General features: G+C 40.9%; 1 protein-coding gene across 1 annotated transcript; it reads right to left on the reverse strand.

The window, feature by feature from the left end:
• Positions 1-1,135: 1,135 nt before the first annotated feature.
• On the reverse strand, positions 1,136-8,388 carry LOC103704182 (ABC transporter G family member 39). The gene is made up of 24 exons (XM_008787375.4): positions 8,042-8,388; positions 7,737-7,857; positions 7,522-7,610; positions 7,325-7,409; positions 6,977-7,136; positions 6,811-6,887; positions 6,447-6,497; positions 6,218-6,308; positions 5,793-6,094; positions 5,394-5,675; positions 4,984-5,300; positions 4,713-4,873; positions 4,501-4,604; positions 4,214-4,376; positions 3,987-4,115; positions 3,778-3,902; positions 3,359-3,691; positions 2,985-3,275; positions 2,805-2,888; positions 2,574-2,707; positions 2,242-2,469; positions 1,953-2,124; positions 1,601-1,855; positions 1,136-1,520 (listed from the first exon to the last, which is right to left on the reverse strand). The coding sequence occupies exons 1-24, from the start codon at positions 8,386-8,388 to the stop codon at positions 1,260-1,262; spliced, it is 4,362 nt and encodes a 1,453-aa protein (XP_008785597.2). The 3' UTR covers positions 1,136-1,259.
• Between the last annotated feature and the right edge of the window lie 6,828 nt (positions 8,389-15,216).

Below are 15,216 nucleotides of genomic sequence, written 5' to 3' on the forward strand. Positions count from 1 at the left end.
GAAGGAACGTTTGCTAAGATGTGCTCGTATGCGAGACTCATATGATATCCGGCGCCGTAACAGAATTGAACGTTTGCCAAAATAACGTAATCCGGGCCTGGTTCTCCCGCTTGGACGAGGCCATTATGGTCATTTAATTTCTCCTGAAAGCTTTCCTGCGCTCAGGACTATCAACGAAAATAATAACCTTCTCACGGCCAGCTAACTCTCCACCGTCCGATCTACATCTGTCCGTAGAGCTTTCATCAGAAGGCGCCCCAAATAAGGACATATTTTAAAACCTGCATCTATCTCACAAACCTACATAACCATTGAAAGCTCCAAACAAGGACATCTCATCGGTTGCATGTGCCTAAGTTTGTCTATGAATGTACCTAACATCCACCCAAACTCATCATTCCTCTTGTTTTAGTAGATTAGGTTAATTTTTTTGCTTAACATAGATTAGGTTAATTTCTATACAAGATTTAACACATTTTTCTGCTAAACAGTGGGCATAGTCTCATCAACATCTGTGTGATGGATATTTATGATCTTTTGCAAGACTTTTCTGTTGTTTATAGCAATATAATCTTTTCCATCCTTCTACCAATGGTGTTGTGCTATACTCCATTGTTCCGATGAATTGGTGTTGCCTACCATAATCTCTATTTGTGGCCACTTCCAGCCATTTATCATGCATCAAGGATAGGTTTATTTGTCGAACCTGTGAGCTACTTCGCTATGAGTATGTCGCTCAAATGCTTTTTACTTAACTATGGTAGCTTAGCTAGTTGGCACCCTTATCGGCTTATCACCAAGCGAGAGGTCCTATATTCAAACCTGTGGCCTTCTTGCAACAATCAAGGGTCCATCTTTATAGCTGCATCTTCAAGAAAAGCAACCTTTTCGGATCCTTTTCTGTAAATGCCCCTTCATTTTCAATTCATTTTGGACTATATCCATTGCATTTGTCCTCGACAACAAGTATTTACAAACTAGAAACTTAATTATCTTATGAATATAAGATGAAGTACTGATTTATATATTGATACAAAAGAATTATACAGAGAGAAGATATTCATGTTCTCGTAAAAAAAAATACTGGCACATTTCATCGACTGACCAAAAAACGAAGGGAAGAAAAAAAAAAATCTTACACAATGTCATAAAAGATAGTATAAATAAAAAATATTAATTAGATACATCGTTTTCATTGTACAGACATTGATTAGCAGCATTGGAAGTAAGACACGCGTAAGTGGTTTCCAAGACCCATCTTATCTTCTCTGGAAGTTGAACACTTTAATTGAGAAGGCAAAGACAACAGCAAAGAGTACGGCAAACCCGACGACTGCAACAGCTACTACACCCAAGAAGTCATGCCGGAACCCAAAATGCGTCCTGATGTATTCTTGCACGCTGGGACCATTCTCCAAGTATTGCGTCGCATAATCTCCGAACTGTGATGCAACTAGGCCATACAAGGTCCAAGCCACCGGGCATGCCCAGGAATACCATCTCCACCACACAGGAATCCTCTGTAACCATCCACAGAAAAATATAAGAAACGCAGTTCTATAATGAAAATCCAAATACTGAAGGAATAGGGTGAACTTACGGGTCGAGGAATTAGGTAGCCTGCAAAAATATTCCATATGGCATAGAAGGCAGTGGAGACTATGGCAGCTATGTCACTGTTTGGTGTCATGGCAACTGCCATCATTCCATAGAATGTGAAGTACAAGAAAGTGAAGAACGTGAAGAACAGATACCAAAAGAACTTTTGAAGCGTCCAATCAAAACCAATCAAGCTATACACGATTATTCCATATATAAGTGCCTGAAGGAAGACGTGTGGAATCTCGATTAGAACCTGCAAGCATTGGCATAGTATGAGATGCAACCCGAGCATTAGACTTCAGTTTAAGCTTAATTTGGATGGATTTTGAGATATGGATTCATGTCCTTACCTGCGCAAATGCATAGGGTAGAGCAGAATACATTCCAGCAGCCTTTTCTCTGTAGAAAACTGTTCGCTCAACATCGACGATTGGTTGCACTGTTTGGCCATTCTGTATTCCAATGAACAGAACTGCAGCATACATGGAGCCCAAGGAGTTGAACAGCTCTTGTTGTGTGTTTCTGCAGAATTTACAATCATAGAGATGAACTCAGCTGCTAGTTATCCCAGAACATAAATGGGTATCGATACAAGCTTGTGAAGTAGATTTTGCTGCTAGAGTGGTGTCGATAGCTTACACTTTTTTCCCAAGTTTCCAGAAGATTGTGCCGAATATGAAGGCGATGATGGTGGTGAAGAAAATTCTCGTGGCAGTATATGATGGATTGCGCCAGTACGATTTATGTTGCTTCCATAAGCAAGCCATGGATTGTGTGAGGAAGGGCTGTGAGTACTTGGTTGGGAAAAGGAGGTCTTTTGAGCCAGGGGGAGGAGTGCTCAGTTCACCGATCAGAGCTTTGTTTCTCCTGCAACAATTTCCAGCAATGAGTAAGAACTACAACTACAGACGGCCAATCAATTTCTCAAAGAATTTTGGCGTGATAGCGAAACAATAAACCTATATACCTACCTGCATAGATCAGAATTTTTGTATATTTCGGCAAAGTTGACTCCTAAAATTTCCTCTTGTGCCTGAGAGGTCACCTCCAACATCCATGTTGCAGGGTTGTAACCATCTTTTATTTTTCTCACTCCTTCGACCCCCTAGACAAAAAGTAAACAACGATGATATCAGCATCCCTATCGGGTGGGGATATTAGAACAATTTATCTGCTTTTTGTTATGCATCACTGAAGCTTACCTCAAAGTACTCGATCAAATGGCGTGAATTTCGTCCCAAGGGGCCAACGTATATCTCTTCTCCACCTCTTTTCATTAGGAAGAGCTGCAATTGTGCAGAAACGGAGATCAGTATCCACGCACAGGCACATGGAAGGATCAAGCAGAACTACATGGTTCTTTGATTTCACTTGCACCCTACCTCATCAAAAGATTCAAAGATGTCGATGCTGGGCTGGTGAATTGTGCACACGACAGTCCTTCCCGTGTCCACGGTGTTCCTGACTGCCCTCATCACAATTGCTGCTGCCCTTGCATCTAATCCAGAGGTTGGCTCGTCCATAAATATGATAGAGGGGTTGGCAACCAGCTCCACGGCGATTGTAAGCCTCTTCCGCTGTTCAGTTGATAGGCCATTCACGCCGGGCAGTCCTACCAATGCTCCCCTTAGTGTTGTCAGCTCTACAAGTTCCATGACCTCCTCGACAAACATCTGCAGCAAAAGCTTTCTACGGATCAGTTGGGAGGCAAAACATACCAACAAACTCTTGGAAGCAGTAGGGCTCCTCTACCAACCTTCCTAGTGTCAGAGTCAACTTCAGGAGGCAAGCGAAGCCATGCAGAGAAGAGAAGAGCTTCATAAACAGTGACATGAGGAGAGTGGATGTCATTTTGTTCGCAGTAGCCTGATATCCGCGCAAATGTTTCTTGTTTCTTGGGATAGCCAGATATGGTGATGTTTCCTTCGATATAACCTCCAGTTTTCCTACCCGCCAGCACATCCATGAGAGTCGTCTTGCCCGCCCCACTCACACCCATCAGCGCTGTAAGGACTCCAGGCCTGAAAGCTCCACTCACGCCCTTCAGCAGCATTAACCTATCCTCCGTGACACCTCTGTCTTTCATTTCCTGCAGGCGAAGTGGAGGCTCTATGATTAGTTATACTTCTGTTGCAACATAATACAAAATGTTCTGCATTTGTGGCCTGGATATACCTGTGGCATATCAACAGAGTATCTGATGTCATCGAAGGTGAGCGAAAGAGGAGTAAAAGGAAGAACCATTCCCTTTTTCCTGCTCTCTCCATTTTGCGAAGCCCTCCTAATATCCCTGTCGCTCTCTGTATTTGTTTTGATTTGTTTTAGATGTCTGGGCTCCAGGAGTGGATGGATTAGCCTAAGATCAAAAATAGACTGAGACTGACCTTGTGATGATGCTGTGGGGTTGGAGGAGTCTGTTCCTGCAGGCAAAAGCTCGATGCTTTCTCCTGTTCTGTTTGCATGCTTTTCTTTCAGCTCAGCTTCAGATATAACTGTCTGACCTTTTCCGAGTGCTGGAGGCATTAAATCACAAATCAGTACCACATCATATAAACGTGGACAAGTTTTAGCAAGGTGAAGCTATAGATAAAATAAGCTGATCGATACTTACGGTCGAGCCAATCAAGGAAGAAAACAAAGAGGATATTGAACAAGAAGATATATCCGAGCAATGCGCCAACACCAATCCAGTACCAGTTTGCATCAACAAAAATCCCACGAGAGATTAGGACTTGAACTCCCAATGTGCTATTGCCATTAGTCGTAGCCACAGTCTGTACCAGTTAGAAAGTTTTTTGACTTAAGACAATTCCCTTGAAAGAGTGCAACTATATCCTTGGGTGCTGCTCTCCCTCTCTTTTATTCAGGCAGAAAAGACAGAGAATTTTACGTGCATACCTTTTGCCAACTATGTCCAAGGAACTCATTCACTGCAATTGCATTCTGTGCGTACATCAGAGGAGACGACCAGTAACCCCAGATCCACCATTTCTTGATATCCACTGCAAAAAAAAAAATAAAGGGACTGAAAGTTAGATGCAATGCTCTAGTGGCAAAACAATGAGCTTGCCTTTAGCTGACAGGCCACATTAGCCTGAACATTTTTTTACCCCGTGATATGAGGAATCCACCAAGAATCAAAAGAACAAGCTGTGCAAAGGATCCAAATGTATCGGCAACAACCATCTCCCTCCCAAGTGCAGCAAGGACTCGGAAAAGTCCAGATGCCATCTGACTAATTAATACTAGCAGCAAGTAGTGCCGGAAAAACCTGCAGGACAGTAGTGTTTTAAGGTCATTCACAGGAATCCATGAAAAAGGAACTCAGCCTGCTCTTGCAAAGAGACAACTCTCGTGTGATTTTGTTTCAATCAGTCTAACCTTTGTATATTTGGGTCGAAGCCAATGACATAATAAGTCATGCCTATCCAGACAGCACACTCCAGAAATGATATGGGTATCTTAAGGATCCATGTTGGCAGTGCATATGCCCATGATGGATAGAAGCGGAGGTCTCTTTGCTTGTAGAATATAGGGAGCTTGGCAATACTCATTGCAAGCTCTGCAAATCCATTAAACAGATGAGTGACCAGCCCAAGAAACATCGCACCCAAGTAGATAGCTCCATCTTCCACAGTATTGCGGTGCATATTTGTTCGCAGGAAGACCGTCATCCCGATGGTTCCAAGAATTATCAGCTGATATGAAAAGGAGAAGAAAGTTTGTTGGCCATCAAACTTTGTGAACCTTTAATATTCAAGAGACGATGCTATGGTTTACGCCCCACTCACCTGGACCACTTTGAATATGTAAACAAATGAATTCCTCTTCATTAGCAACCATTCCCGTGAGAAGCAAGCTTTCAACAGCTCCATTGTGCTGACTCCATACTTTGAAGTTGTCAATGCGGCAGGATGGTTTCTGCTCCTATCGAATGGGGTACCAAGCTCCTCTCCTAGTTTGCGGCCAACGTGGAATGACTGGAAGGCTTCTGAAAACTCATTGACAGAAATATACCTGTATGGCTCGTCTTTCCGTGCCCAGTACTGGTGCTGATCCTTCCTCGATGTAACCTATTGAATGCAGAGAGATCAGTGTGGAGTTATCTAAGAGAAGAGCCATTCGTGTGTCATTTTTGTTTGATGGTAGTGGATTATGATTACAAGTTATCCATCAGCCACGATACTTACCTCTTGCAAGAAGTCGGCCACACCTTTCCTCTCAGGACATTTGAAACCAATCGATTCAAAGAATTCAAGGATATTTTCCCTAGGACCCTGATACACAATTTGCCCTTCTGAGAGGAGAACGATGTCATCAAAGAGGTCGAACGTCTCTGGTGCTGGCTGAAGCAATGCAATGAATGCAGTCCCGCCAAGGATGTGGACTGATTGTCTGAGGGAGTTGACAATCTGGTAAGTTGTGGAGCTGTCGAGACCGGTAGAGATCTCATCCATGAATAGTGCCTTAGCTGGCCCAACAAGCATCTCGCCTGCATAGAATCAAGTGAAGCATCATTAGAACTTGGTATCTTAATATTCCATCAGAGAGCATTGCTTATGTTTAATAGTTCTAGAGTTCTAGTCCGGTCTCTTCTTTTTCTTGTTAGATTTACCTGTTGTAACACGTTTCTTTTGTCCTCCAGAGATGCCTCTTATCATTGCATCTCCTACCATAGTATCAGCACAGATGTCCAGTCCCAAAATCTGCGGAAGAGAATAGCATAAATTGATTCATTTTTTTCTCCTTGATATCTTTTCATTAACACTGATTTTTGATTGATTTATCTTTTATCTTTTTGTTTTTCAGAGAATAGATATTTCTTTTTTTCTTACAGAACTTACTTTCAGAATATAATCTGTAACCACAATCTCTTGACCTTCCACAGATATAGCCTGCAGGAACAACAAAAACGAGAATTGCTTCAATTTTAGATATTCAATGAATTCATCTTTATGTTAGAAACCTGTCATGCTATTGAATGCGTCCTACGATGAATTAAAAACTTCAAGAAACATTTGAGAAATAAGCCGTAGATGCATACTTTAAAAATTTCTACCGATTTGCTATCTATCGGCGTAGGCCACTTTTTTAAATAAAAAGTATTATGCCATCTTAATTTTTCCCACCTCCTTCTCCATTATGTCAAGATCACATGAATGTATGCCACGAATGGGAAGAAAGAATTTTCACATCTTGTTTTTTTACCTTCATGTACACATCGATGTCGGGATCTGGCTTGATGTTTGCTTCCTTCTCTCTTCTTGATAGCTCTGTCAACATATCTGTAATGATTGCAAACGTATGAGTTTCTTTGATGTGCGAAGCTCCTTGCGAGAATATATATTAGCTAAAACATTCTCTTTCGACTTACCATAACGCGTTCCAACTCCCTGGCATCTTGCAGAAAAAGCCATGGTCTCTCTCACTGTCATCTCCCCAATGTGAATATCATGCTGACCAATATATGCAGAGGTCCTCTGAGGAACAAATTCATCCATGTCATGACCATTGTAAGTCACTCTTCCAGATACCTGACATTTTCAGATGCCTCAGTGTGTTATTTTTATGTTTCCACAAACTTCATCAAATACAAAAACAAACACACCAGTTAATTCCTTTACAGTGTTCAGTTCTCCATTTTGGAATGGCTCTTTGGAGACACTGAAACCAAAATAACAGCCGGCTAATAATATATAATAGGGACTTGCAATATGTTCACCTTTAGAGTTGAATCAAGTTTTCCTGCCAGAGCTAAGAGCAGAGTAGTCTTTCCGGAGCCTGGAGGACCTAGAAGCAGAGTCATTCTGTGTGCAGTATATAAACAAATCAGAATTCTTGAGAAATCCAACTCGACATACGATAAGGCTCATTCGAAATTACATAGCAATCTAGCTAAATTCTTTCTCTCTTTATTACCTGCAGGGTCGGATGATTCCACTAACATCATGAAGGATCGAAATTGGTTTTTTTCCGCTTGGAACGATATGAAGGTAACTTAGAACATCCTGAGAACAGAGAAGCACCAGTTCATTTAGACATACTGTACCAATAAACATGCAATCAAAGAATTCAGTTTTATCTTTAATGGTTATTATTTGATATAGAGATGGTGAGCTACAGGTGTGAATTACCATTATCTTATTATAGAAGAAGTTGGTGAAGGTAGGAACGCCCCGATTTCCCACGTAGGCTTCTGCATCAATGTTAAGATGCTCAAACCGGACCTCGATTGTAGGATTATCGATTCCAACACTGCAGGATACAGAAAGAAAACAGCCAAATACTTCAAAAATTGGATAAGGATAACGCTGTTTTTTTTTTTTTTTTTTTTTTTTTTTTTTTGGGGGGGGGGGGGGGGGGGGGGGGGAGGCAATAACCACCCGGCCTAACATTAATACTATCGAAACAGGGAGTTGGGACCAAGAAAGAAGCATACCGTTCCATTCGGTTCCTTAGCTTTAACAGGAATTTCTCATTATCTTCCTCTGCGGTCTTCACCAATCTCTCCAACAAATTCTTCCTCTCCTGGAAGCCCAGCCCGTGGATGTCTACTTCCTGGATCTCACCGCCCTCTGCCGCTGTGAGTATGCCTTTCCTCATCCGGTCATAGGTGGGCAACTTCTCTATGGCGGCCCATTTCAGGGCCTCCTCGTCGTCTTCTTCCCGGCCGGACCGGCCAAAGATTTCACTTGCCGAGGAGGTATGCCGCCACGAGGAGACGGTGCGGCGCATGCTTCCCTGCATGCTCCCTGAAAAGCTCCCTTTTCTAAAACCGCTCTCCATTCTTTTGGATTTCCGAATTCCCCAGCCCCAATGCTGAGGCCTCTTCCAGAAATCTGAAAACGCGATTGATTTCCTCTCTCTCTCTCGGGAAAAAAAAAAAACTCCTGCTGTAAAGTTGAATCACGCTGCTAATACTTGAAAATCATGCCCTCGACGCCGTGGAGAAGCGAATTCAAATAACGAAAATCCACCAGAAGAACACTTGCCAATTCCAGTCCAAGAGGACTGCAAGTCAGACCCGCTCTTCCTCCTCCTTTTTCTGACCTGGTGGATGGAATCCCCTGAGCTGGTGGGTGCGTCTAGGAGCGAAGACTTCCGGAGATGGAAGGGGCTTTAAATACTGGTGGTGATGATTGAGAGGGAGCCGAGCACAGGGAGTGGGACCGTGCTGCATTAGTTTGAACGGTATGACTTCCATGGTTTCCCGGCTAATGCTGCCTTGCTTTTCCTTCTGGAATGTGTCGCCATTTGCATGCCTTCTTTGACCGTCGAGAGTTTGAATTTCCAAGGGATGACCAGGGCGTAATCAAGGCCTTCAGTCTTCACAGGTGCGCTATATATTATTTCCATGGATAGGAAATATATCCTTCGGTCAACCGGGAATTTTCATTACGCGCCGTCGGTGGCGGAACCCCGACGTAAATAACCGCATTATATTTTATACATAGAGACCAGAGAGAGAGAGAGAGAGAGAGAGTCAAGATATGGGCCGGGGTTCCTGGGGACCAAGTTACGCCTTTGTAGCTGTAGCTCCAATGGGACTAATGGGAGGAAGGATGGAACGCTTTGATGCATGACCGACCATTTGATCAGCATTCGAGGGTCGAAATTGCTCCCTCGATGTTGGACTTTCTCTACGAGATGAGTGGGATCACGGGATATATATTTATTTATTGGTAGAAGGATCACGGGACTTTAATGGTGGGTTCGCGTCGTGCGTTGGGCCCAATAAATGAGCGTTGGAGCCTAGCCTGACGTATGGGCTCCTCTGCGCGTGAAGTCGGCAAGGTGGGGTCCGAATGTCGGGCTTCGGATGTTACCGTGCGAAAGCCGCAAGCGTATGGCGGACGGAGGGGCGGAGAGTATGAACGGGTCCGGAGGAAACAAGGACAAAAGAGCGGTAGTTTAGGTTAGGAGTTGTTATCAATGGAAGCCGGCCGGCCGTCTGCTTCTAGTTTTCCACCGCCCGATGGCAGCTTTCAAATATTGTTATCTGGTGCGGTACTCTACAAGGGATGCCTATTATCATGATAAATTGAGATCCTTGATTTATCATAGATAATATTGAGATTGAAATTTTTGGAAAGAATCGATATGTCTAATAATTAGGATCCCGATAAAAATTGTAGAGAAAGTACTTAAAGATTTTGGCAAATATATGAAGATTGTACAAGCTAACGTCCTAAGATATATTGTTCTTAGTTAAGATATAAAAAAAAAAAGCTGAAATTTTGTATATACTGTATTGGAGAGTGCTCGATACAGATACCGTCGACCTCAGCCAAGAAGAAAAATTCGATGGATTGAATATTTAAAACAGTGAAAATGAGCACGCCAAAGGTTCAAACATGTGCTTGTTTGACATTCATTGTAATAGAACTAACCAAAATTTTGAAAAGTTGTTTTTGCTTTCTTATTGGACTTGAGCTGAATTTGGTTGAGATCTTCGGTGAAACTCATGATGAGGCTCATTCAAACTCAGTTCATATTGATAACATATCACTTATTAGCGCTACTGCGTCATCAATTACACATGCTGATATATTGAGACCTACTCCAAGTCCGAATAAAATAAATTATGGCATATATTTGCTTATGATAAAGAAAATAAATAATGACATACAAGAAAATAAATTATGGCATATATCTCCTAATGATGAAATAAACATGCAATAGTATACAAAGAAACGAAACATGGCATATATCTTTTTATGATGAAGGAAATAAATAATGATATCCAAGGAAGCAAATCATGACATATATTTCAAAGAAACAAATAATAGCATGCAAGAAAACAAATCATGACGAACAAAAAAACAAATCCTTATGATATTATATAGTTGCAATAATAGTAGATCTTTGTTATCACTATATCTCTGCTTATAATTATATAACCAATCTTTTGTAAAACTTATATATAATGTACATGTCTCACTAAACTGAGTGTAGTGCCCTTGATATATCACATTGCCTCCAATCTCTATGCCTAATCTCTTAATTTTTTCAACCCCAATGTTACTGATTTTCTTAATATATAAAGAGCGTACCTATTGATGTCTTAAAAGTATATTGTTCTATCATAGTCAAGATAATAAAAAGGCTGAAATTTTGTATATGTTATATTGGAAAGTGCTTGATACCGATACAATCAGCCTCAGCCAAGAAGAAAACTTCAATGGATTGAACATTTAAAAACAATAAACATGAGCGCACCAAATGCCCATATTGATGTTTGTTTATCATTTATTATAATACAATTGACCAAAAGTTTGGAAAAAGTTGTTTTTTGCTTTCTTGTTGGACTTAAGCTTAAGTTGGGATCTTCAGTGGAACCCACGCTGAGGCTCATTCAAACACAATTCACACAACCTTGGCTTAACCCTTTCAATTTTGAGGTTAGAGCTTCGATTTCACTTGTCAAGTTGATTGAAAGGTTAATGTTATACATTCAAGTCTAAGAAAGCCAAGAGATGTTTATGCTCGGCTACAAATTAATTTTAACCCTAAAGTAGTGATTGTCCTTAGCTTCAACCTAGAATTGTGGAGTCTAAAACCTAGTCAAATCAACACAAGCACTTCATTGGTTGCTCTGATCAATTGCCAACCTTTGGTGCACCTACCTTCATGTAGCTCTCTCACTTCTGAGGAGGCCCTGCCACCGCCCAATGCCACATCCTATTCCCACCGCCAGCCTTAATCATGGTCATGACTCATGAGCCCTTCGTCACCGTTGCCAACCCCCAGCTCCTACGGGCAACCACCATTGGACTTCTCCACGACCATATCACGCCATTAATTAATACCCATCCATTGACATTGCTGGTGCACTCGCTGCAAACATGAGAAGGACGGAAGAGCAAAACATAAACGAAAATAGCGGTTCATATCTCCGGCCAATTTAAAGCAAAAATATATCCTTTGAAATTCGTTTTAAATTGCTGAAAACACCTTCCTGTACTGGAAACTATCAACGAGAAAGACAAGTTTAGGGTGTTTTATAAAAAGATTGCGTGCTAAATTAAAACTAGTATAGGCCCCACTAGATAGGTGCAGAAAACCAATTGGTCCCCTCCAATTCCCAAACACTTGAATACCCTTCCTTGTTGGATTCATCACCATGCCCAAATAGAAGAATCCATGACCCTGCAATCGTGTGATTTGTATTGGCCCAATGCATCCAACCGTAGCTGGTGGGGTTTTTCCAACCACTCCATTGCCCTATGTAATAAGATATAATTTTATCCATAATGACCATTTTTGTACGCACGCCGCACAATCCCAACGCGCATGGCTCGGCCGACTTTGCTTTCAATCGCAGCCGCCCGATTCGTGCCATGGAATATGCTTTGCTTCCTCGCAAGCCAAATGATTTTGTGACGCCGGTCTTGACAATTGACATTTCGACGCTTTTTGATGCGGACGTTCATCTGTATCGGACGGTCAAGAATGCTCTCATCACAAAATGGTGGATTCCGGCGTGTTTCCGGAGCCGTCCGCTCAAATTGTTCCCTCAGACGTCGAAGACTCTCGACGTAGAAAAGTTCTTGCCATTCATATAGATGGGTAGAGCCTCGGAAGGGGACGGAGAATATAGAGTTAAACGCGATAGATTGGATAGATTCGATCCAATTAAATTATAAGATAAAATTTTTAATATATAATTTATTTTTTTTGCTACAAGAAACAGATTTATAAAAAAAACATATGTATTTAGATTGGATTCGAGATAGATTTGAACATTATTCATATGCTCAAGGTGCATTAAGGATTAGATAAAATTTCTGTTTCTAAAATTTGACTAGGATTGGATCGGATCATCAATGAAAGCTCTTTTTTTTTTTTTCTAAAACGAGCATTCATACATTATGGATACCAATACATCCAGTAGAATCGGAAAACAAAAGATGTTGAAGTGCACTAGGCATCTCGCTCTCTCCAACCCATAGAATACCTTCTAAGTGGCTCGCTATATATCGCCATCTAGTCTTCCACTTCGGTAGCCTTATATCTAGTAGGGATGGATGCAACCGGTCCACCCAAGAAAAATTATAACAAAGAAAATCGACCCTGCCAGATCCTTGCGTGTATTGCCTGACCATCAAACTTCTGACGCGCGTCATCCACGTCAACCCACTCGTACACGGCCTCGACTCGGTCCGCATCTCATCGGACGGTGATGTGATCCCAAACATCAGGACTTGACCCCGTCCGCCGGATTTGGTCTCCATCGCATCCCCTCTCTGACACCAAGCGTGGGATGTGAGAAAATTGTCATCAAGACCGGCTGAGTCGAATTATTTTCGGTCCATGCCCAAACGCTAACGGTATCATTGCGTTTTCCTTTTTTCTATTGCGTGTATATTCATCTGGTCAATTTCTTGACTGCCTTATCCTGCCGTTACGCTCGTTTTTCTCCTCTTGATTTGTTTACTTTCTTCCCGGGTCGACCGTTATCGTGGATTATTAAATTTCCTGCCTACCAATGGAAGTCTCGATTTTCTCATTTGAAGATTCATAAAATCCATAAAAACATCGTATAGGATATTACAATGTATGTATAATATGTGTGTGTGTATATATCTATGCACACATATATGTTCTTTAAGAGATATGTATAGTATAAAAATTACTGCTGCTACTGCTCCATGTCTACCCCTTTGAGTCCTAAGGATTTGTTTTCCTCAATATTAGATTGTTCTTCCGCCTCCACAATTCTCATGTCACTGAAACTAGCTTCCAGACTTATCTTAGATTTCTCATCCCCTTGCCAAATGTTCTCTCCGGGGATCTTGCTCTATACCTGTTAATTGATTATGTTACATTTATGAACATCACTCATACAGTTTAAAGTATTAACTATACCACCATCTACGGCAGAACAACAAAGTATTGTTAACCAAAAATAACTCCCGGCAACGACATGGTATGTTTTGACCAGAAAAACTCGTGCTCAGAATAATAAATTTTATTGAGCATGGGCTTTTGTTGGTAAAGATGATTCAAGTGGAGTTTTTTTTGGCACCACTCCAGCTTTAACTTCTTGATCATTAGTAGTACAAATAATTCCAATGAAGTAACAAATGTGTCATTTTCAGGGAGACATTTTGTTGCACAAGTGATGTCATTCACTCCCTGGTCTCTTTATTACATTGATGTCATTGGTAAAAATTGAAGTTTCAATTAGCTAATCATGGAAATGAAGTAAATATTCTGTTTGTTATCTCACGCACGGACCGGAACGCGCTGATAGTAATGCATGCTCTTGAGCTTTTCATTTGATGGTCCGGATCCAATATAACTGATTTTTGAGGCATTGACCAATTCCCAAATTTATGATTTACTTTTGAAAGCCCCATGCATATATCAGGTGGACTTCATTTTTTTAAAGGGTGTTTGAGTTCTTTGTTCTGCTACATAACTAAAGTACTGCTGGAGCATGGATTTACCTATAGAAAATTCATCTAGGTAGTATATAGGCCTTGGTGATTTAGTTGAGGCCAGAGTCTACAACCTCATTCTTCATACATGATTCTATGATCTTTCTACGGCATGATTTATGCTAACCCAAAATTTCAAGGTAGGAGAATTTCTATCGTTTGTGGTTAAACATTTCCCTCCCCTCATCACCTTCCCCTGGCTGTGTCTTTTGCCTATCGATATTAAATAATTAAAATTACCATTTCCACCACATAAGTAACCTCTGCAGTCAACCATAAATTATTAGTGCTTAACTCAGTGTAGGAAAAACAAATTTAGAGAGAAAATTGTCACCCAGACCGGCGGAGTCGAAATATTTCCGGTCCATACCCAAACGCTAACGGTATCATTGCGTTATCCTTTTTTATTGCGTGTGGTCATTATGTTAATCTGGTCAATATCTTGGCTGCCTTATCCTATTGGTATGCTCGTTTTTCTCCTCTTAATTTGCTTACTTTCTTCCCGTGTTTACCGTTATCGTGGATTATTAAATTTCTTGTACACCAATGGAAATCTCCTTTTTCTCATTTGAAGATTCATAAAATCCATAAAAAAATCTTATAGGATATTACAATATATGTATAATGTGTGTCTACATATATATATATATATATATATATATATATATATATATATATATATATATATATTATTTAACAGAAGAAAGTGATGAAAGTTTGATCTTACAAGAGGAGGAATCACAAAGGCTCCAAAGAGATTGCAGATTGTATAGGATGATGCAGCGGAAACTATTGTTTGCAGCAATGTCTGAAATAGGGGTCAAGCCCATGGTAGAAATGTGAAGATCATTGAGAACAGGTACCAAAAGAACTTGGCAACTGCGGGGAAACGATAGCAGGCTGACCGCATGTTTTAGTCAGGGTTGTCCAGTCAGCTCTGCTAGAAAATTCTAGATTTAACTGATCCAAACCTGGTCGATAAGGGGCCCACCAAATGACTCTCTCTAAGATACGGCAATAGCAGTTTGGAATCGAGACTAGAATCAAAACCTGTACGTGACTCCGAGTCAGCTTTCAAGCAAGGGCAGGGATTTAGATTTTTTTTCTTAAACTTTTTTCTAGATATGAATCCATAAAACGTACTAATTACTGTATTATGTATAACGTTAAA

Source organism: Phoenix dactylifera, chromosome 9 (genome assembly GCF_009389715.1).
Source record: "Phoenix dactylifera cultivar Barhee BC4 chromosome 9, palm_55x_up_171113_PBpolish2nd_filt_p, whole genome shotgun sequence".
Taxonomy (NCBI): domain Eukaryota; kingdom Viridiplantae; phylum Streptophyta; class Magnoliopsida; order Arecales; family Arecaceae; genus Phoenix; species Phoenix dactylifera.